Raw genomic sequence first — 24,656 nt, 5'->3', positions numbered from 1 at the left:
TCATAGCTTCTGATAGGGGTACGGACTGCCTTCTTCTGAAAGGTCAAGGATTCGTGGGTTGTGGAACAACCACGGTTCCCCGTGCGCGACGACACGAACGGTACATGGCGCCGGGGCCATGCTTGTCAAGCATTGCAGACCGCTTTAAACGCAGCTTCATCCGTTGTGACGGCTGCGAAATCCCGAGCTGTCCTGTGCCTGATGGTGTCTCGATCAACTTGGTGAGTATTCCAGATTGGGTGAAATGGCTCGCCTGGGCTGCCTTGGGTCATTAATCCCAATATCTGATCATTCCGTCCAGTCCACCTGTCGCAACTTTACTACTCTCGTGTTGATGCCATGCCACACACGTCACTGCACCCGCCCCTTCGCCTCCGGCTTGGATCTTGTGCCACATCTTTCCCGTTTTCCAGTCCCAGAAACACACATACCCGCCGGAATCGCCGCTTGCAATGATTCCGCCGTCCGGGGATATGGCCACATCGATAGCGTAACCGCTGGTGTTCATACCTCTGAAGCCCTTCTTCCGATTCTGTCGGAATTTGTCTCCCGCGGCATACACGACGATTTGGTTGTCGGCAGATTGGAATGCGACGTATTTCCCAGATGGGTGAGGCGCGGCGCGCACGAGCGCGTACATGGACGGATCCGCAATGAATTTGATAGGTACGGGGATACCATATTCCCAAGCACGGAGAGATTTATCGTCGGATGTGGAGATAAACCTTCGTCCCTCGTCGACAAATGTGAGTGTGTTGATGGGGCCGAGATGGTGGTCGTATTCTTGCGTCAATTCGCCCGACCGGATGTCAAATTGGACAATCTTCTTGTCGGCCATGCCAGCGATGAACTCGTTGCCCTCGGGGTGGAAGCGCAGCGTATGTGGCGTTTTGCCCGTGGTGAACCGGGATATACATTTTCCGGTCTCTGTGTCCCAAAGTTTCATCTGCCGGTCATAAGACGCGGACAAGAAAGATTGTCCCGAGGGGTGGAAATCGGTGTCTGTGATCGCCTTGTTGTGGCCCGAAAACGTGCGGAGGAGGGTCCGGTCGTGATGAGCATCCCACAAAGCGAGTTTTGCGTCTGCGGACGACGAAAGTAGTAGGTGCGACGATTTCGGGATGAATCGCAACGAGGTGATTGGTTTCGTGTGGTACTTGTAGACGTGTATAAGCTTCTTCGGCACGTAATTTTGTATCGAACCCGGTTCTTTGCGAAGGTCGATGTCCAGATCTTGAGGTACGTGCATGTACGTCCGTCCTTGGTAATCCAATTCTGAAGCGCCGTGAAATTCGGTCGTCTCAGCAGCATTTGAATCGTCGGAATATCCAGTGGCTTCCTTCGGAGGAGCAGGCAGCGGCGTAGGTACGATGCCCTCCTCCACCCATTCCTCGTCTGAGGCAAGTTCTTGATCCGCCGCGGCTTCTGCTTGCTCATAAGCAACATCGTCGCTTTGATATTTTGCCCAAGGACCGAGATATGCGCCTTCACCATCGACTATGCTGCTGTCTCCCTTTTTCTGCCTCTTCGCCCGAATTGCGGCACTTTCTTGCTTGGAGTGGCGCAACTGGACGACGTCTCTGCCGCCGTACTTGGCAACGGCAGACTGATCGCCCACAAATGAACCGTTCATCGTGGGATCCTTGGTGTACCCTAGGCTCTGATATGTCCTGTGCTGCGTCTTGAATGCGGCTTCCGACATCGATGTCTCCTCTGCATTTCCGGTGAGGACATTCTTCCGTTTGAGGGCATTGGCGGCCGTAGTCTTGAATGGATTTGCTGGACCCTGGGCGGGGCGGGCAAGGTTGTCGTAGGTGACATTATAAGTGAGCGCGTTGCTAGAAGGGTTCGCCAACATGACTTGCATTTGCGACACATCCTGCGCCGCGTTAGACTGACCAGCACATCGTCTGGTGAACAAAGACCAAACCTCTGTTGATGCGTTTGGTGCGGTGTTTATTGCGGGCTTTTGCCGAGAAGGGCGTTCCACGGGGCTCTGGTCGTCGTCGCTCGAGTCATATGCTGATCCTAGAAGGGCGGACATCTTGGCCGAGTCTGACCCTGACAACGAAAATCACAGTGAAGCAAAAGAGATTCCGTCCTCAAGTCATCCAGACGAGGGAAAAAGTTCGGGGACTGGCGCGTGCTGGGGAACCTCGTGATGGCGTCGGCCAAGACGCACATGTCTCGGAATACCTGCCTTTTTTGATAGCTACGGTGGCCTTGTGTCCAAATAAAGGATGGCAGCCTGATGACTCGGTCGATTTCACAATCAAGCAACAGTGTTGAATGCTTCTCTAGACGTCTTAACTGGTCCTTGCGGGGGTTTGGTGGCGCATCTGAATGTGACACAATAAAGCCTGTAAGGTGAAGTAATGCCAACTAGGACGGTTAGAATTTGAGCATTAGGACAGGAAATGGTGGCTTTTCCTCGCTTCTGCAACCCAGGACATTAGCATATTGTCGCATCATGCTTGCAACGGGCCTGCTAAAAAATTGCTCTCTCTATCATAGACCCTCCACCAGCGGAAATATTTCAGAACTCCTCTGCCTCGTCGTATCTCATATCTCGGCTGTACAGGTCGAGTAGCAGACAGATAAACCAACCACATAGTTTTGGGAAATGTCGTCCTTCCAAATCTTGACCATGTGAGAATCTTTGCTCTCTGACTGCCGTCGCCGCTTGCACCGCCTTTCGTGCAGTAGAATGAACCTCTGGTGGACTCGCCACGTCGTCTTTGGCTAACTTGACAACCCAGACGGGCGAGCCCCGGTGCGTTGGAAATCGTCAAAGTCCCTTTGTCCCCTCAACAGTCGCCGCGTTTTCCATTTAATCATCCTCCTCACCAGCACTGAAAGCTTCCCTAATTGGCTGACGCATCATAGCAGCAGGCGACCATCATCAGGAGTAACTGCCATGCTTCATCGCATATGATATTTCACCACGTAGTCAGTTCGACTCGTCCCTGATCAAGGCGACAATCATGCTGTAAAGATAGAAGAAAAACATGATCAAATGGAAGCCGAGCTTGATGAAAGATTCCTATTGCGAAGAACTCGGCATTAGTAATGCAGTGCCACCTCCCACTGCGGGTATGTACATGCCTTTTTATGGACGTTCAATTTTCGGAAGATCTCTGTGGCGTCAAGTAGATGCTGGTTCTCGATGATCCTACCATGATCTCATCAGTTCCCGCCCACCGTGCAAACTATTAGGTCGGAATGGACACCCACTTTTTTGCATTGAATGCCAGGAGTGGTAGATTCAACAGTAGCGCCAGCCAATATCCGTTGATGAGGAAGAGGAATGTCAAGAAGGCGTGAACGGCAGCTTCGGGAACAATGTAGGTATTGAGACGGTTGCAGAGGTCGATGGGATTGATATAGTCACTGAGCAGTAATTGGCCAGATTAGCAGAGTATATCCTGGACAGGCCGGGCTTGGGGAGCTGTCGCTTACCACTCCAGATCACTGTACATGATTGTGAAGAAGACCTGCAGGAAGAGATTGACGGCATTTATCAGGACGGCGAGCAGGTATAACCACGCCTCGCCCGACATTTTGAATAGGTATCTTGACTACACAAGAGAAAGAAGGATAGCTCCAGATATGATCGCCGCGACCTAGACAAACCGTGAGAGGCGAGATTGCAATGTGCGCAGGAGAGGACGTCGAGCTTGCAGGGCTAAACAGGGCGGGGATCAAGCAAAGAAAGCAAGAAGCCGGATTGTAGAGCGCAGATCAAGCGCAATTGCAAGGTACACGATCGTGGGAGGTGTGATTCTGGAGGACAAGCTGTCCTTGTGAGCGCTGGTTGTGGAGTGAGGTGGCCGGGGAGGGTGGTGGACAGAACAGGTACCAGTAGGATGTCGAAATGGACAATGAGATCAGTCGTGGGGAAGACGGACGCAAAATTCACGGAATTCCCAAGTCTGTTGGCAGCTGCGGGCTGGATGGAACAAGGCGAGCGTTTGCGTCGCCGTAGTCACAGTGCCCACACAAATCGCACCTTAGACCCCACCGTACTGGGTGCGTGGATGTCTTTTCCACGCACTTTATTTTCGGCCATTGTTGGAAGGAACTCGGAGACGGTGGTGACGGGGAATTTCTCAATTTTTTGCCACTCGACGATCTCTTTGCTTCCTCGTCCGCACATGTGGTTCTCTCAGAAATACTTGTACTTGTACTGGGTAGAGGCACGCCTTATCTCAGCCCCGCGACTCCGGTATTACGGTGTGGCAGTGAGACCCACGCGCTATTTAATGCCGCACCAACTTAAATCCGTTCTTTAACACCTTCCGAAGTACCGAGCCAGTTCTAGACCTGTCCATTGAGCCATCTCAATCTGGAAGAGTAGGGCAGACTACGCTGCAGGGACCAAGTCTCGAAACATCATTAGATGCATTATTTACAGGTATTGGCAAGTATATACACAGCATCATGTACAAAGTACAGGTATATCACAACTCAGAGATTATTAATCGTCATACGAGAGTATCGTTCTAGAACAAGACTTTTCTAGAAACTCTTGGAAACTTCGTTGAGCGATCCACTGAATCGTCGGTTCCACATCGCCCTTGGTCATATTGACAGACAATCGCTTCCCCAGGTTTCTCAACCTCCCTCACCTCCATGTCGCAGTCGAAGACCGTCGGGAAACCGAAGTGGATCTGGGCAGCTCGGCTCGCAATCCAGGCTCAAATGGAACCGTCGCGACACTTCTATCACCCATAGTTGATGCTGGAGTGCAAGGTTATGGGTAAACGTGTCAATGCCGCCACGCTGGTCGATCATTGTCCTCAAGGCATCGGCATGAAGACGAACCTCGTTTGGGTCCCCGAAATCCGCGGTGTACGCCACCAACAAGAGCACAGCCTGGATGTTGGCGTCAGAACTGGCATGCCCTGGCGTTCGGAGCCGGTTCCAAAGAATGTTAGTACCTCGACCGAGATTTCTTTCCGCTTCCACCTGGTCCTGAGGGCTTTCCTCGGCAAGTGCGCGCGACCTCCGCAGTGCGTAGGCGTAGGCAATGAGCAGATGTCGAGAAGCTTCGTTCTCAAGCATAAATACCAGCGCCGATTCCAACACGTCGCTTGATTGATAATGATCGCAGAATGTGGCTCGTACTGTGGTCGGGGTGTTAGTGTCAGAATGCCGACTGTGCATGCATTGCCCGGTCACGTATGTGCTGGAGCATGTCTGGAGGAGGAACTCACAAAATTCCAGTACCGAGTCATCAGCAGAGATGGCTATCTGAGGTGCGGATGGTAACATTTCGATCGCGGAGTCTGCGGCCGCGTCACTTGTAGATGAACCAGCTTCTTGTTCGTCACTGGTTGTACGACTGGGCAGATCCGGTCTTCCGGGGATTGAGGGTGCCGGCGAAATCGACACCGAACTGGCGCTGCTGGCTGAAGAAGTTGCAACATCTGCGTCCCCCCTGGGACGTCGGGTCCATTCGAAGTAGCGAGTCTGGCTGGACCGCCGAAGAAGTCGCGCCCGCGCTTCTCGACGTTGTGCCGCTGAATGATACGCGGTATGCCGTTGGATGGCACTTCTGACATTGGGATTCTGGCTATCGACAAACTCGATAATATTGGAGGATCGGCGTGTGCTGGAATCTCTGCTCTCACTCCCGCGAGCAGCGTCTTCTTGCGGAGGATCACCATTTGATGACATGTATGAAAGAGTTGACAGAGTAGAAAGAGATGGCTCTGTAGGAGAGAGAAACAACAACTTAAAAGACGAAAGGAAAAAGACTGATTAGTTATAGGGTCATGATATCCTACCTCGCAATGCTGGAAACAAGACTTGGACGGGTATTTGGTACGTCAGGTCAATCACAGGATATCTCGCGCCTCCAGTCACCAAAATTTTGAACAGGCAAAAGCCACTTGTAAGGAAGAGAAGCGTGCGCGAAGATACCGGATGTGCTCCAGCGAAGGCGGAAAGCGCAACGGTGTACAATTGAAGATAGATCAAGAAGTGTAAAGGGCCGCAGGTGCTAGGTTCATCCCCTCTTGCCATTTTTATACGGACTCTGGAACGCCGAAAAAAAGGCAGCAGGCCCCATATGCGGACACCTAATCCTTGCGAGATGATTCGGTAATGATCCATACAGCCCGTGAGGTCCAGAACTTGCGTATAGCCGGTCAGGGAGTCAGTCTGCCTCGTGATTGGGCTACCTCTCGGTCTCGATATCGCAGACCAAAAAAAATTCGGACACCCTAAAAAGCATCCAGCGTAGCCTCTAGATGGTTCGAAATAGTGCACGAGACCGGGGCATAAATGTTGACGCCCAGAAGAGTGCGCTGACGTCGTCAGACACTCGGAAGATTGCATATCATGCTGAAGCGCGAGCGATTATGCGGTCAATAGGGGGTTGCATGAACCAAGGGCGTGCGGATCGGGATCACGCGGACAAGGAGAGCGAGGTGGGTGGCGATGCCGAAGGCGACTTTTGGTGGGACTTGAGACGACTGTGGCTTATGTATATCAGAGAGGTGAGCCTTGTCAAGATGAAGACAAAAGGATGGTATTATTTCTTTGGACTGCAGGGGGCGGCCTTGGCGCTCCGGAAGGCTGCCCGGTCAGGGGTTGCTTTGTACATCCGCCCAGCGGGAATGTAGGCCTCTTTCGCCACCTTGTGCGTCAATCAGGCATCCGGATTACCCTTATTTGGACTGCCTCGAGTGGTTTTCCCTCCGATCTACGAGCACAACACCAGTACGAGGTCACAGACCGTCCTTGCGCGCCTGCTCAGTTCTCGAACAAAGACATTTTAAAAACGCCTCGGTCTCCTGATTGCTCGGATGCATTGCAAAACCGAGCTTCAGCTTATGAATCCTTGAAAGGAACATTCTTGATGCCGCCGCTCGTGTGTGGGATATCCCGTGCCGAATGTCCGTCTGGGAAATGCTCCGACCTGCGCCCTGACTTTCTGGTAAAATCTGAGCCGGCTCTGTTGTAAATCAATAGCTTGGACATGCACCTGGCATACAGTGTTTGATCCAGTTTGTACTCTGAACAGGCTGTTCCCGCCATCGGCCATCGGCCGAGAGCGGCGCTTATCATCGGTTGTACTCCGTATATATAATATCCTTGGGGAGGCAAGAAGTTGCTGTGCCAGAGCCAGATACGAAAACTCTAGGGTCGCCCAGACTGGTGCGCGAGAGGCGCCACAGCGTCGGGAGCAAGCATGCAATTACAGAATGCAAGGCTGTGAACCTGGTGGAGACAGGGCTGTGGCCCAGCGGCCCACAGGGCCGCAAAACTTTTCCAGTGCCACGAATGCGTAGTACACGGTTAGTACCTTGCAAGTCGCAAATGCTTACCAAATTTGCCGTAAGCAGACGAGGAATATTCGGAATCTTGAACAACCGTGCGTGAGTAGGAGCGAAAATCGGATGCAGAAAAAAAACAACAATCAACAGTCAGGATTCCCAACTGGTCATCCAGGTTAGTACTAACTGACCAGCAGAGGACTTAAGTACGCCTGAGCGAATGGGAAGACCTGCTTTCCCTCTCCTGTGGTCGATTACGACATTAAATCTGCGAATGAATCAATCGATGTTGAGACAGGCAGGAATACATAATTCTGTAGTGTGGCGGAACCAATACCGAGACAAGGCGGAACGGGGACAAGTTACAAATGGCAGTTAGGGTCAGTACTTGATGTTTACATTGACGCATTTTATCTCATTGTCTATTGTTTGGTCTCGCTCAAAATGTTCGCACATCCTCTACATCGGTATCCATATCCCAACGCAGCTCTAGGGCGTTCACTTCCTCCCTTTCTTGCCGCGCTTTTTGACATTAGTACCGTTGGTATTCTCTAGACCAGTGGTGTCGACAAGTTCAAACCCAGAATCCGATATTTGACTCGAGCTCATATCCGGCGCAGTCGGCATCTCAGAGACAACCACTTTTCCCGTGGGCTCAGGTGGTGATCCTTCCCTGTCTGGCGAAGGTCTCTCATGTTCAGGAATCGGCTGCGCACTCTTCAAAAATGAACCGGCGGATTTGCGATAGAGCCAAATGGGGAGGCGTAAGATAGCTGTATCCCAAATCGTGGGCTTCGGGATCTCATCCAGGTCCAGCAGATATTCTTGGATGTTTCCGTCCTCATCCTCCTCTTCTAAGTACACATTCCCCTCAGGGTCGACGATCAGTATCTTGCCATTCTCTGCAGTCACCCGTCGTCTATCCGGTGTTGAGGGAGGCATCGGTTTGGGAATAGGAGCGGAAGCAGGTTTGCTCGCCTTATCCTTTTTATTTTGTCGATCTAGTTCTCGCCGCTGCCGTCTGTTCAAATTTGCCGTCGGCTCAGATTCCTCAATCGAAGGTGCGACATCCACCGGATCGCCGAGACCTGGAATGCCTCTGATACCAGTCTCATCGCCCCAAGCTTGCTTCTTTGCATATCGGATGTACCTCTCCATGAAGTCTCGGTGTCTTCTGTAGTTCATGGTCAGGACGAAGTAGTGAACGGCTCCGCCGCCAATTAAAAACAGTCCCAGCAAAACGGTACCCAGTCCAGGTCGATATCTTTGATAGTAGTATCCTGTTCCACGCCAGGAGGGCCAACCGTGGCCTTCGAAGAAATCATATCTTTCTCTCAGCGGCCCTCTCAAGATTGTTCCAATCAGAGTGAGCCGAGAATAGCGTTCTTGCGCATCTTTCACAACGCGTGAAATCTCCCGCTGTGATGGTCCTTTCGAGACGTGTACCCCAGGCTTTCTCTTGCCGCCTTGTTTCTTCGGGCTCGCCGTCGACCGTGAGGCTATGAAGGAATGTTTCACTTTGTCGGGATGGAGAGTGCGGGATTTCTTCTTGAGAGCAGCACTGATCTGTTCGAACGTAGCCTGAGGTGAGACGCCGAGGACATCGTAAAAGGTCACTCCGGGCCCTTCAGTTGTTTCCAATTCATCATGCAACTTGAACAGCTCATAATCTTCCGCGGACCATGCAAGACAGACGGCGACCAAGAGCAAGAGGAAAAAGATTCGTCGCATCATCTTCACCCACACTTCTCCCCCACGACAATAATCACCGGTGCTGGTGACACACGCTGTCCAAGGGAATCTTATAAGCCGGCGATGAAGTGAGGCAAGGAATTCGAATGTGACTGGGAATGGTGCCCAAATACGTGGGCCCAATTGACGAAGGTTCCGAGGAGGATGCCGCAGCGAACGTGCAGTAGCTTACTGTATGATCGCAGCCAAGGAAGAGTTTGCAAGGTGTATATATCGGAACGTGCCCTCCTCTTTTTTTCCTTCTTCCTTCTCGCTCTCTACGCCTCGCTGCTGAAGTGAGAGCGATGGCAGTAACGAGACCTTGAGCCTGCGGGAGGCAGGTCGAGGAATTCCACGAGGAAGACGACGAGGTGGAAGCAGACGAGAGTTGTTGCTGAGGTGCTCTGTTCTAGGTACGCAGTCGGTGACTTCCCCCCTGTCACTGCCAAAATTGGGTGTGGCCTTGGTGTGGCTTTGGAGGTTGTGCTGACTACGCCTCAAGGTAGCCTGGCACCAGCTGGTGACCTACCGAGTACCCGCACTCCCCCCCCTCCCCCCTCCCTTTGAAGCCACCCACCAGCCTGCCCTTTTGCCCCCTCCCCCTTGCCCTTCTCCCACCCTTCCCCCCTTTCGAAAATCTCTGGTTACGAGCGTCGCCAACCAAATAATCCTCTTCTCGACCCCGTCGAATTCCATCCCAAATCTCCGCAAAGGGGGCCACAGGCAACAAGAAAACGTCTCTCTGCCTGGACACTACATCCCTTTGTTCTTATACACGACCTCTGTCTCACTTATTCTTCCCCCCGACTCTCCTTCATTACACTCATTTCCACTTCGGCACCAAACCACCACACTCCAGATAATCTTGTAAGTGCTCCAACAGCAGGACGCCAGCTCTTCTTGGTGCTGCGTCGCCAGCAATTCACGTTCCCTTACTGACAACTGCAAGGTAATCAACCACCTTATTCTCTATCGAAAATCACCCCCTCTCGCATACCCAACATGGCTAGAATCAGCATCCCCATCGAAGCCCTGACTTCCCGCCTTAACCTCTCGGATCGCTTTAACAGTGTTCGATCGCAGTCCATCGCCTCCCGCTTTGCAAACATCCGCCCCATTTCCGAGTTTCTCGACTTGAAAAGATTGTCAAAACCAAACAACTTTGGAGAGGTGCAAGCGAGAGTCAACTACAACTTGAGCTATTTTTCCAGCAACTATGCCGTGGTCTTTGTCATGCTGAGCATCTACAGCCTGCTCACCAACCTGTGGCTTCTTTTTGACATCATCCTGGTCGTCGGTGGCATGTGGGCCATTGGCAAGTTGGGGGGAGGTGATCTCGAACTTGGTACCTTCAGAGCTACAACCTCCCAGCTCTACACCGGCCTGGCCTGTATTGCTGTCCCTGTTGCTTTCATTTCTTCCCCCATTGCAACTTTCTTGTGGCTGATTGGGGCTACCGGTGTGACCATCCTGGGTCATGCCTCACTCATGGATAGACCAATCGAGAATGCTTTTTCCGAGGAGGCGGTCTAGGTGGTCGGCCGCGAACTCCATACGATATGCCCCCTGGGGGAAGACCACCAAGGGGACGACCGGGGCGGAACAACGACAGATTATGGGAATTACAACAACAACAACAACAACAACGACGACGACGCTCGTGGGACTACGATGTTCGTGTGGAGGAGCTCGACACTGACGATGACAATTCGCCGCCAGGTGTCGAGTTGGACCAGGGTTACAGTCAATCAAGATTTCGTTCAGATGAACTTCATTTTACTGGCATAGATTTGGGCCGGGGGGTTGTCCGCCGACGGCGTTCGGGTGATTCATTCGACCATAATTTGACTCCTTCGGATGACGAGGACGATTATGACCCTTATTCGGGGCTTATTCGAAGACCAGACGTGCAGATGGCTTACAGGGAGAAAGAAGACATGCTTGTGCAGAGAGCTCTGGAGAGGATCGCGCGCGCCCGGGCTTTGGGTAAGCCCAACGTCAAGTTGAGTCGAGCTGAGATTGATGCTTTAAAACGCTTAGAGCTCGAGCGGAGCCAGACTCCTCCACAGTCGCCTGCTGCAGCACCACAAGCCGCTCCAAGAAGCAAAAAAGAAGCACCGGTCGTCAAGCGCAAGCCTGTAGAGGTCCGCAAGGCGTCGGGCAAGAGCAATGGCAAGTCTTCCGGCGGTTCTCCCACCAAAGGGAAGGCGGTAGACGGTCGCAATCGCGGTAGAAGTTCCGCGTCCAACACTTCTGCGCGCGAGAACGCTGACAACTCCGTGACTGGCTACACGCTTCCCCCGCCAGATCTAGACTACGATCGGAGGTTGCCTTACCCGCAGGGATACTATGTGGCTGGTCCTCGTCAAGCCGAACCACTACGGCAAGGCTCCCGCACGAACTCCAACCAGTCACTGCGACAACAACAAATGCAGCCGATCCCCCCTTATCAACATCCTTATCAACATCCTTATTATTCGCATCGCTATTCCTCCAACCCAGACGCTCTCTACAGCAATAGGCCCAGCTCGAATTCCTCTCGCTCTTCACGGCCTGACCCGTCCGAGCCCGACTGGGAACCTCGCGCTCGCTCGACCTCCAGCCTGGTCAATGTTCCCTTGGATCAATTGCCTTACCAGACAAGCATTGGGAGAGCACCGCGCTTTGACCCTTCTGATCCACGCTTTGCCTCGCCGCAGCGTCGAGTTGCGTCTGGCCCGCCTGGTATTCCACAGAATCAAGCTGGTCAATATCGCCGTCTACAAGACGAACTCTTCCTTCCTGATGAACGACCAGAGGTCTACAACTACCTGGCCCCGTCTGACACGGAGAACCAAAACGATGACGATGATGAGGGCAGCGACTACGTCCCGGAAGGTGAAGTTGTCGATGTCAGGGAAAGACCCGGAGGCGAATATGCTATCCAAACAAGAAGTGCAGCCGCAGGGACATCATCGCAAAGGGCTCGGAGTAATGGGAAAACCATGGCTGGGAAAAGTAAAAAAGGGAGATAGTACACACGGGCATATGCATTGGGAACCCCGGTATTCACAGAGTCTGCATGTGTTAATAGTTTTTTTTACTACTGTCGAGCATACTGGTGCCGACATGGGATGACCCCAGATGCGAGGAAGAATCGTTGGTCCAGGTTCGTTGTCATGGCCTCTTGCTTTTTAATGCTGAAGATATTGTCAAAAATCGTCCTTGTCCCATACATTGTTCGTGCAAATTCCTTATTCAAGACATTACCGCGACTTTAGATGACCCCTGTCAGCCATTTAGCGATGCAACATTTTTCGCTCGCTCAAAGCAGACGAAAGAGATACCGAATCCGAGTGGTGATTGCAAGTAGACCTCAGTGTCGCCGTCGCAATTAGATAAACATCTTAGCTATGCCTGATCTCCGTGAGTTTCATTCCGCATAAGCCGTCAAAGAATCACCTTACCTGCTAATGCACCAATACTGTTGCCCAGTCCACCACCATCCATGCCGGGCAAGGCGCTACCACCATCAAAGTCCCTCGCGCCTCCACGGGCGTAGAACCTTCCGGTTGTCTGGGTCATCTGTCGTCCGCCCATCATCCTCTGCAACCCGACGGGGAGTCGAATGCCCAATGTTCCGAGTAGTTTGCTCAGAGCCCCTCCTGTGATCAACGGCAGAATCACCAGGACAAATGTTCGGACCGGATGACGACGCATCCAGTGGTATATTTCTCTCAAGAAGCGCCGTATTCGATTGACGAAGCCGGATCGGGGCCTTGCCCGGGAGGAGTGGCCATGGCCGTTACCGCGTGACGAGGAGCCACCGCCCAGGCCGGAGAAGAAGGAGGATGCGCTGCGCGAGTAGGACGGGCGGGAGGCGTAGTATGAGCGGCGGGAGGGAGATGGAGAGTTGCTGCGATGGGAGCGGATGCCCTGATTCCAAAACCCCATGTTTTAGTTCTGCTCGCGTTCAGGGAAGGATCCGAGGGCCCAGTCGACGTGACCAGATAAGGGGTCCTCCTATTCGGAAGATGCGCGCTTGATTGTTCGTTCGTCGCAGCAGAAACCTCGGTAGCGTCTCGCCTTTGAAGTGGTAATAGTTATTCAGCTGGTCCGTCGCTGGGTCTGCAAACTCGTCTTTCTCGTTACTGTGCGTTGTCCCAGAGAAACACAGCGACAAAAGCGGTGAAAGATGCACAATCAGCAAATCTCTTTACAAATGCAAGCGATGACAGTTCTTGGGCAAGGAGCACTGGAGAAATGAGGATTCCGTACGAGGTAGTCTAGCAGACCGCTCGACGCACAATTGGAGTGGCTGGAAGATGGACTGGGGGGGCAGGGGTTCGGTGGGGCAGGCTGCGCAACTCACCCTTCGTCGAGGAAGGCTGGCCAAGGCTGGTCAAGGCTGGCTCCCACGTACGGCGAATCTGGTTGGTCAGATATGTGCCGAGCAACCATCCTTTATTAGGCTTAGTCTTATTTGACGAGAATACTTGGAAGCGGCTTGATGGACTTTCCTATGTTTGAAACGGTTCCCTGCGCCGCTGATGTTGTAGGAGCACGGTCTCAGCGCTTTGGTCAGTCCTTCATTCAGCTTTGGATTGCTCACTTTCTAGCAGAAGCATGGAGACATCTCCATTTGCCGTGTGAAATATACTAAGCCGCTGGTAATTATGCCTATAAAAGCACCCTTCCCGGCCGCATGGATTTAATAATAGCTAGTTCCAATACACTTTTACGTCTCATTTCACAGCCGGTTGGGCGTCTTGGAAAATCAACTCCCGCGAACCCCATCAGTTGCTCCGTCAACCTTACCATCTCATGGTCTCGTCTCGGATGAATGGGGCCTTTGGGTTCGAGGCGAATCTCAAATCGCGGTCGAATGTATTTGCATAAAGGCCCCCAGTCGGGAAGAAAGAACTATCTGATTGCCGTGCAAATGCATCGTCGCTCTCCGACAAAGGTTGTCAGATTCGGTTCTCATGTGAAGACTTTGTACAGATTCCTACTCCAGCAAATGGACACTGACCATTGACACAGCATTTCCTCCGACAGCTTCGAGAAAATGAGGCCTTCACGATCCAGATAGTCCACGTCAAGCTCATCCAAGCTTCGCCACCTGCCCAATACTTGAAATGATATCTGTGCGATTGTTGTTGATGGCTGCCAAGATGCCTCCTTTTTCAACACAGATTTCGCCATCTCTAAGCAAAACACAAGTCGTGTCGACTTGATCAATCGGCAATTCGAGATCCCTGAGACGGGTCTCGTTGAAAGCGTGGTCATCGCGACGTTGCTAAAATGCGAGCTCACAGGGACCCCGTCCTGATGTGCTCTCCTTTCATAAGATCTACGATACTGGTTGATACCCCGGCGAGCTTTACAGTTCCTTTCCAAATTTAGCGGCAAATTCGTCAATCTCCAAAAGGGTAGGCGCTTCCTAGAAGACTTGCACCAAACTGCCGCCTTATTCTCCTCTCCAGCAATCCCACAATGCCGCTGGGAAACGTTGTCAGCCAAACGTTTCCAAGAATCATAAAACAGCGACCGTATGATCGACTTTTGGCACTCACAATAGAATCTTCCCAAAGTATCGACTCTCTTCGCTTTCCGATGAGGAACCCTACCATGCTGGACGGTATGTCATCCAGATCGAGATGCTGCGCCAACTGCACTGTTTGAACCTCACCCCGGAAACGCATTTACGGCGTGAATGAGCCCGATCCGGTGAGTGAACATTCGACGGAGATCCACTTCAATCATTGTCTGGACTATCTGAGGCAGGTCTTTATGGGCCTCGGTGACTTGACTCCGGTCACAATGTATGAAAAAATCGGAGTGCATCGGAATTTATTGGCCAAATTTCACAACACCACTGACCCGCAGGAATTTCGACAACTCCTTCGAGTGGGCAAACAGTCAAATACTCCTGGAAAGGGAACGGAATGAAAAACGGAGGGCCATCATCAGCTGAGCCTCCAGAGTATGAGTAGAAGCTACGAATATGCCTCAATACCCACCAACCACGACGTACCCAGCAGGTCGGGTTTCAAGGGAGGCGCTCCTTGGTTCCATCTCAGCGATATTTTCGGTCATGCGGTCGTCAAGCCTTCCTAACTTTGGGGCAAGCAATACTATTACATTTTCGGGCTCCTTTTGTTTCCTCCTGGTTAGAATGTGTACTGATACTGTGGAGGTCTTTGAAGAGTCAATGGACTGGTAGTGCCTGAGGTTGGACGTAGTGCCAAGTTTCCCATAACAACCTACCACGTCCTCCCTCGATGGGTGTGGGATGATCTTGTCAGAAGTCTTTGCAGTGCAGGCTCCTGCACCGGTCCACAAGGCTAGCTTGGCAGGAGTGATAAATACAGACCTTACCGAAAATGGAAACCGGTCCCCCCTACCTGCATTAGCGCCGAGAGCCTCCACCATACTTTTACCCAAGTCAATCTTGTAACATGCATGGGCTTGATATTTCCGTTAAATGGGAGCCTAGATTGCTCAGCACTCTTAGCGTTGATAGTTATGGAGCTTGCAAAGGAGGAGTGAAGCCTAGGAGACATTCCGCTGGGTTTCAAACGCCCGCCAAGCAATCCGCTAATATACGGTTAGCTCGCGTTCCGCCGTCCTGGGATGCCTCGTTTCTCAGTATGGTCCCTGTTACGTGTTCAGCAGCGCAATATACTCAAGCACTGCCACTGCGATGAGAATGGGAGAGGCATCATCAGCCATCATAGATGAAAACTAGAACGCTTTTACGAATACGCCAATGTTGTTATGACCTTTAATGACTGCTGATATCTATATAACCCTCAAACTCGCCCACAGTTCTAGAAGAGAATCTTCATTATACAAACGCCCACAAGTCTCCCATTCTACATTCAACACAAATTTCGCTCTTGCCATTTCACACATCTACTCTCTGTGCTTCAGCTCGGTCTGCTTATTGTATTACCATCTTACGTTAACTTTTCGCTGGCGGATATCACAATGACCGCGATTTCCTGCCCCAATGGCGAGACGAGCCAATACGAATATCTTCCTTCGACAGCGGCTTCCGTTATCTTCATCATCGTCTTCGGTACTTTGACTGTTGGCCATATCTTCCTAATGATCAGAGGAAAGCAATGGTTCATGGCCGCCTTCATTGTTGGCGGACTCTGTAAGTTCGTTCCTTCCTGGATTAGATGTAATGGGTCCACTAGCTAACCACCTCCCCTACCTGAATAGTCGAAGTCTCTGGCTTCGGTGTACGAATACTGGGTCATAACAACCCCTGCAACGATAATTCAGAGATCGCCCAAAAAATCTTGATTCTCGTGGCCCCCTCTATCTTTGCTGCGACAATCTACATGATCCTGGGCCGCACAGTTCGAGCCATCCGCGGGGACAAACTCTCTCCAATCCGGCCTTCTCGGTTGACTGTCATCTTCGTCTCCGGCGATGTTGCCTGCTTTTGCGTCCAGGTGGCCGGTGCTGCCATTATGTCTGGGGGGAGTTCCAATAAAAGCAATATCAACTTGGGCAGATACATCATCCTTGTGGGTCTCGCCCTGCAGATCATTCTCTTCGGCTTGTTCGTCTTTGTCGCCTTTATCTTCCACAATCGCATTCACAAACGACCCACTGAGGCATCGTTCCGCCCCCAAATCCGCTGGGAGATGATGCTTTTCGCCCTCTATGGTGTCAGTAGTCTTATCATAGTGCGGAACATATTTCGCGTTATTGAGACTGCTGGAGGCCGTGACGGGTACTTGCTTTCTCACGAGTCGCCTCTGTATGTCTTCGACTCCATCCTCATGGCTGCAGTGATGGCCGTTCTGTTGTACTACTTCCCCACCTTGATCCGACCAAGAAAATCCTACACAACGGACAGCATGGAGGTTCAACCTATCCCGGCTGGCCACCAAAACGAAGGATATAGGAAAGTTTCTGCTCCGCCTTCGTCTGACTCCAACATCCACCATGAGATTCAGCGATAAGGGGACGCGACGTCAAATGAAATCTCAAGAGCAAAATACCATGCACAAGCGAAAAAAAAACACGCCATTACGCAAGTCGTGACAACGGGACACTAGAGAAAACCGCAGGAGTACAGGCTGGGTTGTCCTTTTAAAGCTTTCGTTTGTATATTGATTTGCGACTCTCAAGGATACAGGATGGGTGGGGAAATGCATATGTCTTGCGTGCTATTCAAAGTAAGGCCAGATGTGTGACAGAGCCCTTTGGACAGGATTCCAACTCAAGGGTCAACGGCGGAGGACCATGTATAGGGGCTGAGGTTGTTGTAATTTTACTCTCCCTAGATAGCAATCTCCATACTTTAGTCTTTCTCGGATGGCGTAGGTTACAAGCAAAGTCCAGTACTTGGGTGAGTACAAGTGTTCGGGATTGCTTCCAACAGGCAATTGTCATGAGACTCGGGATCTCGGTAAGTGGGAAAGAAGGACAGAGGGACGCCACGGTACAGAACACGGTTATAAAATGAAGCTTGCCCCAGGTGGGTACGGCAATGTCGGACGAAATTATCTTCGAAGCTATGTCAATTTTGAGGCATGCGTGACTATATGTACATACTTGGTTCCGAATGTAGTAGTTACAACTGCTCTGGCGTGTTGTTGCAATGGTCCAGGGCACTGAAGCACCAAGGCACAGATCGAGGTAGTATACAGCCTTCCCGCCGTGCCGTCGACCCCCTATACGTTTCCCAGTGCCACCATAAACTTAACCAACGAACTTGGGTGGGCTAAAAGCAACAGACGTCATCGCCGTTGACCTGCGCTACTAACCCTGTTTCCTCGTGTGCTTCTAAGGCCTCAATCCAGACCAAGGCCCTTGCAATGTCGACTGCGGCGCGGGCATCGACAAGACCTTGGCTCACGATATGCACTTGAATATGGGATATCAAAGACAATCTCGCATCGCTGGGGCGTAGAAGAGCCGAAGTGACAAGCGCCCAGAGCCTGAGGTCTTGTAGCCTCGAGTCTATCTCGCCCAAACTCCGAGCTGCCATTTCAGCAAACTTTGCTTGAAGCGGTACCATGTCGGAGGAATTCAGGCAGAAGCCCTTCTTTACGCCAGAGAGGACTATAAGGCATGATAGGCGAACCATCTCTCCTACGACCGAGGGATCTGACTCCTTCGTAGGATCGTCGGATAATCTCGGGATAGAGAGTAGACGGTGAGTGACAGGACCTATCAGGTGGATTCCCAAGACTTCGTTTTTCCAAAACGGCATTGAATCACTGTCGCGATTGACCATTTGAGCAACCGAGGACATCATCCGCAAGGCACAGAGAACCGGCGATAACTGGGGATATACCGAATCCAAGCCAACGAGAAGTCGATCCATCGCAGGAGGTACCTCTTCAACCTCAGGCGTGCATATTTCTCGCGGAATTGGAAACCATGGCGGTGAATCGAGGACGGTCCTGCCGGCGATATCTAACCTATGATATGTAACACAGTTAGAATAGAACAAACACATTCCCATCGGCGACAAGGATCGTACCAAAAAGCTATTAAAGCAATGTTATTTTCCAGGCCTTCGAATCCGCCGCGAAGCTTTGATATACGATGTAAACCGTTAAGGTGGACGGCCCAGCGATCCCAATTTGCGACAGTCACCTAGCAGTACCATCAGCAGCAGTAGGGGGGATGCATGAGATCAAAAGGGCGCAGAGTTAGGAATGGACATACATACATCATGGCAGACACACCCGAGAATTGAAGCAATAACACCAGCGCTGACAGACTCACGCGGGTCGCGCAGACGCTTCGACAGCTGCCCAAGTCCTTCGAAGTAGTACCTTGTAGATTCCGGGTTATCGTTGTACTCGACGCTGTCGGGTTTCCCGTGTGCCTGATCCCAGAAGAGCGATGAGCTCGCCATAGAGAGCTTCAGCGCCGTCGGGTCCGAGAGGCCCATTCGCATCCAGATGGTAAGGTAGGCCCGGTGCTTGTAATCTGCCACTGATCTCACTAGACACACGGACAAATAGTTGTCAGCACCCGAGGGTTCAATAGTACGGGAGTAGGTACAAGCATACCGAAATGCAAAATCTGAAGCGTCCTCGCATCTAGGTCCACTCCCAAGATGCCGCAAGGATTCGGGGACCAGCAGGGTTGGAGATGATGGACCTCGACATCTTTCCCTGATGCATGAGTGACTTCTACCATCGATCTCCGTTCTCCGTTCAGTTTTCTACCAGGTGGTCGCGTCCGGACTTGCAGGGGAATGACTGTGGCACGCGGTCGCTTCCTGCGCGATCGCCCAATGTCTTTCATGACATGACGCCGAATATTCGTTTGCACATTGCGCTTTTGTACATCTCTAGGGTGAGACAGGTTGACAAAGGCGAGCTGCGCCATATGTAACCCTCGGTGACCTTTTTAGTGAACATGTAAAGAAAATTGGGGTACGGAGGACTTGTCAGCAAATAGACTTATATGCTTTCTTTGTAACAGAAAGTGGCCGTGTTACATAGGAAGCAGACTTGGCCACCAGGCAGAAATATTTCACAAAGCCCATCTATGGAGCCAGCCCGATCCCTACGACTGCCTCAGGGCGTGAGGCGCCCGGGGGTGCGAGCTACGAAGTAGGTGTTGGCGGAGGACCCGCGTGGCGCCTTGGCTGGTGAGGCCTCCCCATAAGCCCGTCTTTATTGGGTACTCTTCCTAAACACCCTCGCCGCCTTCATCTTCTAAAGCCTTATGCTTCACGCACAGCCTTATTTACTCGGTACAATGGAGCCATTCTGGCCCCTAAAGTCCCATATTGCACCATCCCATCCTCCCAGCTCGATAGGCCCATTCAATTCCAATTACAAGTCGCATCCCAGCCTCTTGTTACCGTGGCGCGCCACTTTCAGCCAGGCTTCCACTCGTCAACGACAATCGCGGGAACCAGCTTAAAAGGTTTCTCATCAGAGTCCAATAGCTCGTCACCGCTGTCCGATGGCTTCAGGAGTGCAATACAAGACTAGAGGACCTACATATATGTAGGCATTTACCAACAAGGAAGTTACCAGCCCCAATATTTCAAAAGGCCCCGAGTGTTATTCTCTATCCTCCATCTCCTCCTCCTTCTGTCGCAGGATCTCCCCCATTTCTCCCAGACGGGTTAGAGTGGCCGCCTGTTGCTCATTGATCGCGGGCTCTTTTTTGGGGGGGGGGCAATGATGGCCTCTTGCTCCTTGATCAGAGATGCTTTTTCTATTACGACTTTGCCTTTCTACTCTGCGATGGGTCTTCTTGCTTCGCCGTCTGTGACGACAAATTGTCCAACATTCTTCTCATCGAAGATGCCGAAGTAACCGACAGCGCACCACGGTTCAACCCCTTCCACCTTCACACCTGGTCTGTGGCCACGATCACTCTGTGCGACTTCGGCAGCGTTGCGCTTGAGCAGAACGAGGCTACTTCTCGCTTTTCTTGCCGAGTCGACCGCCGTACCTTGAGACCAGAGTATAATATTTGAAGAATACGCTATACGGAAAAGCGAAGGGCCACGATGAAAATCGAGAGGACTCTGTTTCCATTCTACTGCTAGCCTCTCGACCAAGGAGCTCCTTTCTGTAGATGACTTCGAGGACGGTGTCGAGTCTACCATTCAAGCTGCATTTCCTAGTGCGTTTTCATTGACGGACACCAGCGTTCTCTCGGACGATTGAGCCGTATTGTTGACTTGATAGAATGGTGACCCGTCATGTTGCGCACCTTTATGTGGTCGGCTTCGGCCGCTTACACCATGGCGGATGAGTCTCGAGGTTACCCAACGCCGAGAAAGGGCAATCGAGCAGTCTGCATTAGCGGCCTCAAAGTCGATGTGAGATAGAAATATAAAACTGCGTCATTGCTGAGAGTGTATGCCACGAACACCATGCGTTTTACCGACCTGGAACCTCCCTTGTACCCAAACAACCGCCTTGCCACCCATTCATTTCTTAACTGATTGCCCCGCTGAACAATTTCGCGGCAAGCTCACTCAGAATGCGGGCCTTCTGACCCTGGTCCAGCGACTGGAATACCTCGTAGACAGATTTACCTTGTTTGTCCCGTATCGCGCCCATCCGGCTGCCGGCAGCAGCGCCCGTCACCATTCCCACCGAGTTGCCCACGATGAAACCGAGAACGCCCCCCGAAATGCCTCCGGCGATAGTCCAGAATCGCTTGGTGGGTGCATGGGTGTCATCTGCCAGGTTGTCCTCCTGCATCATCTCCTCGAAGGCGCTCTTGAACTGGTCGTTTGCGAACCTGTCTTCTTGCGTGTCTCCTGCATGGCGGCGGCCAAAGCCGAACATGTTGAACCAAGACTGGGCTCCAGCCTGGGGTGAGGGTCTCGGTACTTCCTCGTCGGCAGACTCTTCAAAGCTCGTGGTCCCGTGAAAGCGCCTTGCTTCATCGTATTCTCTCCGCCTCGTAGGCTCGGACAAGGTGTAGTAGGCGTCATTGATCTTTTGGAACATTTTCGTCCGCTTGGGGCGCTCTTCCGAGTCGGCAGCGACGCGGTCTGGGTGCCATCTTCCAATCCCCGTTAGCCTAGGCAGAGAATGTCGGGGTCCGATGACAAAGGGCTGCAGATGATCCAAATTCCCAGTGAGGAACTTACTTCAGCGCCGCCTTCTTGTAAGCTCTCTTGATCGCCTCCTGATCGCTGTCAGGGGCAACTTCGAGGACGGCATCTCCTTTCGGTCAGTCTCACTCTCTTTGGCTGGGCGGATGGCGTTTACAGTAATCAGGCAGCTCAGACATGTTCGAACCACTTGCGATCCCAGCGTTGAGGCTGCGTCGATTGAATCTAGTGTCGGAGCTCCTAGGCAGCAAAAAGAACCAGAAGTCAGGTGGCGATTACAGATCAAGACATGAGCGGTTCATGCAATAATAATAATAATGGCGCTCATCAGTTCAATCGAAGGGTGGCAGAGGAAGGCATGTGGTTGGATTGCCTGCGCTTGGTCGCAGCCTGCTGAAGCCATGACGTCGACAAGCTGAGCGTGAAGCCACTGTGGCGCCCCGCATACTGGGTACGAGAGGACCACTCGGTGAGGATGTAAGTGGGCCTAGTGGGCCTTGGTGGCTTGGTGGGTTCAGCGTGGGCTTGGTGGCAGTGTCTGACAGCGAGGAATCAAGTCCAGCATCCAAATCTAATTGCGCTTCACTACATAGCTAATAGTGTCCACACTCTATCTACACGTCAACATTCTCGGACTGCTGCGATGTTCTCGGCGAAAGAGTTACGAGTTCCCACGCGCATGAAGCATGTGCAAACATCAACCCGGCCACCGACGTGAAGAAGCAGCGCCAACTCCACCGGTGGTGCGAAGAGTGCCGAGATGATCTCGTTTGAACGGTCATAGTTTCCAGTGTTGAGATAACACGAATGAGAATGACGATGCCAATATTGTTATGCTCTTTTCTTTATTCAAGAAGTATAGCCCAGGTTCATCTCATCGTTGTTATCGCTGTCATTACTAGCCCATCACCTGGCGAAAGCATTGTCTTCCTGCGCGCTTCGATCATGTATCACGAGCAAGTCGACAGCGACGAAAGTGACCAATGATGGCTGTGCTTGAGCCAACCAGCAGCCAGGCAAACAAGATCGGAAGAGCGCGATGGAGCACGGGCACCGCCCCCTTGGACCAAATATCCGTCAGGAGAGAATACGCCTCGTTATCCGGGAGTGCGTACCCCCAGTGATAAAACGCCGGATTGAGTTGGAGCGGGCTGACGGAGCTTGCTAAGTTGAGGACGATCCAGGTCAGAATGAAGAACGGCATGACAGGCACAGGCCAGAACGCGGCCGCCGTGTCCACAACGACAAAGTGCACCGTGTGAAGCAGCCAAAAGGTCATCCACGTCAGGCCCAACTGCTTCCCGTCCACCGCCCATGTCTCTCGGAATGCCCAGATGTATCCGGTCATGCCGAGTGCGGACAGGAGGGTGTAGCAGAAGGCAAATGCCACTCGGATGATTCCCGTAGTCGTCGCAGGCACCTTTTTGTATATGCCCAACTCGTCAGAGAGTCCATTCAGGATCAACACGAAAAAGAACTGTTCCAGCACTGGCATCACCATGGTCGCTGTATTGTACAGAAGCCGAGTTGGATTTGTGGTTTCCATGATATTCACGCCGGAGATGCCGATCGGATGGAATAGAACTTGGACGGCCGCACTGCTGTTTCGATTCAGGTTCTGTAGCGCGGGTTGGCCCTGTCTGAGATGATACTCCTGTTCGGCGGCCTGTGCCAACAGCTCGAAACTGGACATCAACGCCTCGTCGGAGAATGGGGGATATCTGACTTCATTCCATACGTATGTCAACGCGTCAGAAGCCTGGTAGGTCCGCGCCACCTCGCCACTGGCAAGGGCGCGAGCAAGTCTCGCCGATGCATTTGGGTTGACCACAAATGCCGCCCAGTACGATCCAGCTCTCACGGCGTCTAGCGCCTCGGCGACAGACTGCAGTTCGCTCCCAGACGGCTTGTCGAGTGATGGGAAGTTGGAGCCTCGAAGGTTCTCATAAGCACTGTTCACAGATTCGCCTATCACTCCGCCGTCGAGATCCAACCACAAGACATTCAGCGATGAGACGCGACCATTTGAGCCCCACAGAGAACCATAGAGGTAGGACACGTTTCCCAGGAACAGCAGCTGAAGCAGGACAAAGACGGCAGCAATTTTGATGAAGAACGGCTTCCGAGTGTGCTGCCAGAAATCCTGGTCCTTCCGGTCGCCTAGCTCTGCCTGCAGGGAGTGGTAGGATGTCTTTTCCGGAGCATCTGATCGGCGACTGTTCGTACGCAGCAGGTGGAAAGGGGCTCGGACAAGGGGGGGTTCGGTCTGTGAGGATGTCTTTGAGGAGGTGACTGTCGAGCCGAGACTGTCGGTACGGAGCAAGAAAGGGGCTCTGTCTGGCAGGGCGTCGGATTGGTACGACAGCTGTGACGGAGCGGTCGAGCCGATACTCCCATCGTCAGGAAGTAAAGGGGCTCGAAACGGCCGAATCTGGTACTGGATACTAGGCATTCTTAAGCTTATGAAACCCGACGGGGCTGCTACAGCAAAAGGACGACCAAACTCCCCGTTCGGGCACAACGAAAATGGTTCTTCTTATATATACCACCGACAGACAAGCATCCATGTGGATGTGTCTTTCTTTAGAACTCGGCACCACGGCGTCTGATTGGATCTGAAATCCGAGCCTGCATGGGCAATACTAAATAACACAATGGCCGCGGGGATTGCCCGAAATGGGACGGAGAGGATTTCTTTGCAACAATTGCGTCGGCAGGCAGGAAGGCTGGGACAGACACAGGCTTTGAAAATAGAAGTATATGGGTTCCTGGAGATCCAAACCAATCCACGGCGTCCGGTGTTGCAGGGCGCATGTTGCAGCCTGCTCCAGAGTTAGTAACGTCCACATCCTTCGAGGAGTTGTTGGGTGAGTTGGCCTGGGTAGTCGAGTGATAGAATACAGGTGCCTTCGTGCTTCCCAAAAAGATGAGCAACACAAGGACTCTTTCCATTTGAGGAGCACAGTGATGAGAATTAATGGTGGGAATGCGAGCGCCTCACTGCGCTGGCTAGAGGAGTGAGAAAACTATGGAGTAGTGTTCGTGGAAGTCCCGGCAGCTCTTCGTCTTGACAGCTAGCAAGTCAT

The 24,656-nt window shown here is 52.2% G+C and overlaps 11 protein-coding genes across 11 annotated transcripts; 3 read left to right on the top strand and 8 right to left on the bottom strand.

The window, feature by feature from the left end:
- Positions 1 to 271: 271 nt before the first annotated feature.
- A1O5_00546 (uncharacterized protein) lies at positions 272 to 2,044 on the bottom strand (the record flags this gene model as incomplete). The annotated part of the gene is made up of 1 exon (XM_007741165.1): positions 272 to 2,044. One exon carries the CDS (start codon positions 2,042 to 2,044, stop codon positions 272 to 274), a length of 1,773 nt encoding a protein of 590 aa, XP_007739355.1.
- Positions 2,045 to 2,950: 906 nt separating this feature from the next.
- On the bottom strand, positions 2,951 to 3,560 carry A1O5_00545 (uncharacterized protein; the record flags this gene model as incomplete). Its single annotated transcript, XM_007741164.1, has 4 exons — positions 2,951 to 3,043; positions 3,082 to 3,172; positions 3,235 to 3,390; positions 3,460 to 3,560. 4 exons carry the CDS (start codon positions 3,558 to 3,560, stop codon positions 2,951 to 2,953), a joined length of 441 nt encoding a protein of 146 aa, XP_007739354.1.
- A 1,054-nt stretch (positions 3,561 to 4,614) lies between these two features.
- A1O5_00544 (uncharacterized protein) lies at positions 4,615 to 5,679 on the bottom strand (the record flags this gene model as incomplete). The annotated part of the gene is made up of 2 exons (XM_007741163.1): positions 4,615 to 5,126; positions 5,217 to 5,679. The coding sequence occupies 2 exons, from the start codon at positions 5,677 to 5,679 to the stop codon at positions 4,615 to 4,617; spliced, it is 975 nt and encodes a 324-aa protein (XP_007739353.1).
- A 2,102-nt stretch (positions 5,680 to 7,781) lies between these two features.
- A1O5_00543 (uncharacterized protein) lies at positions 7,782 to 9,017 on the bottom strand (the record flags this gene model as incomplete). The annotated part of the gene is made up of 1 exon (XM_007741162.1): positions 7,782 to 9,017. One exon carries the CDS (start codon positions 9,015 to 9,017, stop codon positions 7,782 to 7,784), a length of 1,236 nt encoding a protein of 411 aa, XP_007739352.1.
- Positions 9,018 to 10,016: 999 nt separating this feature from the next.
- A1O5_00542 (uncharacterized protein) lies at positions 10,017 to 10,547 on the top strand (the record flags this gene model as incomplete). The annotated part of the gene is made up of 1 exon (XM_007741161.1): positions 10,017 to 10,547. The coding sequence occupies one exon, from the start codon at positions 10,017 to 10,019 to the stop codon at positions 10,545 to 10,547; it is 531 nt and encodes a 176-aa protein (XP_007739351.1).
- Positions 10,548 to 10,573: 26 nt separating this feature from the next.
- Positions 10,574 to 12,028, top strand: A1O5_00541 (uncharacterized protein; the record flags this gene model as incomplete). The annotated part of the gene is made up of 1 exon (XM_007741160.1): positions 10,574 to 12,028. One exon carries the CDS (start codon positions 10,574 to 10,576, stop codon positions 12,026 to 12,028), a length of 1,455 nt encoding a protein of 484 aa, XP_007739350.1.
- A 415-nt stretch (positions 12,029 to 12,443) lies between these two features.
- Positions 12,444 to 12,947, bottom strand: A1O5_00540 (uncharacterized protein; the record flags this gene model as incomplete). The annotated part of the gene is made up of 1 exon (XM_007741159.1): positions 12,444 to 12,947. One exon carries the CDS (start codon positions 12,945 to 12,947, stop codon positions 12,444 to 12,446), a length of 504 nt encoding a protein of 167 aa, XP_007739349.1.
- Positions 12,948 to 15,986: 3,039 nt separating this feature from the next.
- On the top strand, positions 15,987 to 16,978 carry A1O5_00539 (uncharacterized protein; the record flags this gene model as incomplete). Its single annotated transcript, XM_007741158.1, has 2 exons — positions 15,987 to 16,158; positions 16,227 to 16,978. 2 exons carry the CDS (start codon positions 15,987 to 15,989, stop codon positions 16,976 to 16,978), a joined length of 924 nt encoding a protein of 307 aa, XP_007739348.1.
- A 764-nt stretch (positions 16,979 to 17,742) lies between these two features.
- On the bottom strand, positions 17,743 to 18,924 carry A1O5_00538 (uncharacterized protein; the record flags this gene model as incomplete). The annotated part of the gene is made up of 3 exons (XM_007741157.1): positions 17,743 to 18,445; positions 18,508 to 18,623; positions 18,700 to 18,924. 3 exons carry the CDS (start codon positions 18,922 to 18,924, stop codon positions 17,743 to 17,745), a joined length of 1,044 nt encoding a protein of 347 aa, XP_007739347.1.
- Positions 18,925 to 20,941: 2,017 nt separating this feature from the next.
- A1O5_00537 (uncharacterized protein) lies at positions 20,942 to 21,749 on the bottom strand (the record flags this gene model as incomplete). The annotated part of the gene is made up of 3 exons (XM_007741156.1): positions 20,942 to 21,518; positions 21,607 to 21,679; positions 21,728 to 21,749. The coding sequence occupies 3 exons, from the start codon at positions 21,747 to 21,749 to the stop codon at positions 20,942 to 20,944; spliced, it is 672 nt and encodes a 223-aa protein (XP_007739346.1).
- Positions 21,750 to 22,513: 764 nt separating this feature from the next.
- A1O5_00536 (uncharacterized protein) lies at positions 22,514 to 24,022 on the bottom strand (the record flags this gene model as incomplete). Its single annotated transcript, XM_007741155.1, has 1 exon — positions 22,514 to 24,022. The coding sequence occupies one exon, from the start codon at positions 24,020 to 24,022 to the stop codon at positions 22,514 to 22,516; it is 1,509 nt and encodes a 502-aa protein (XP_007739345.1).
- Positions 24,023 to 24,656: the final 634 nt, after the last annotated feature.

This window comes from Cladophialophora psammophila (assembly GCF_000585535.1).
Source record: "Cladophialophora psammophila CBS 110553 chromosome Unknown aczJe-supercont1.1, whole genome shotgun sequence".
In the NCBI taxonomy this organism is placed as follows: domain Eukaryota; kingdom Fungi; phylum Ascomycota; class Eurotiomycetes; order Chaetothyriales; family Herpotrichiellaceae; genus Cladophialophora; species Cladophialophora psammophila.
Note: the sequence above shows the minus strand (reverse complement) of the source record. Positions and strands in the feature narration are given on the sequence as shown.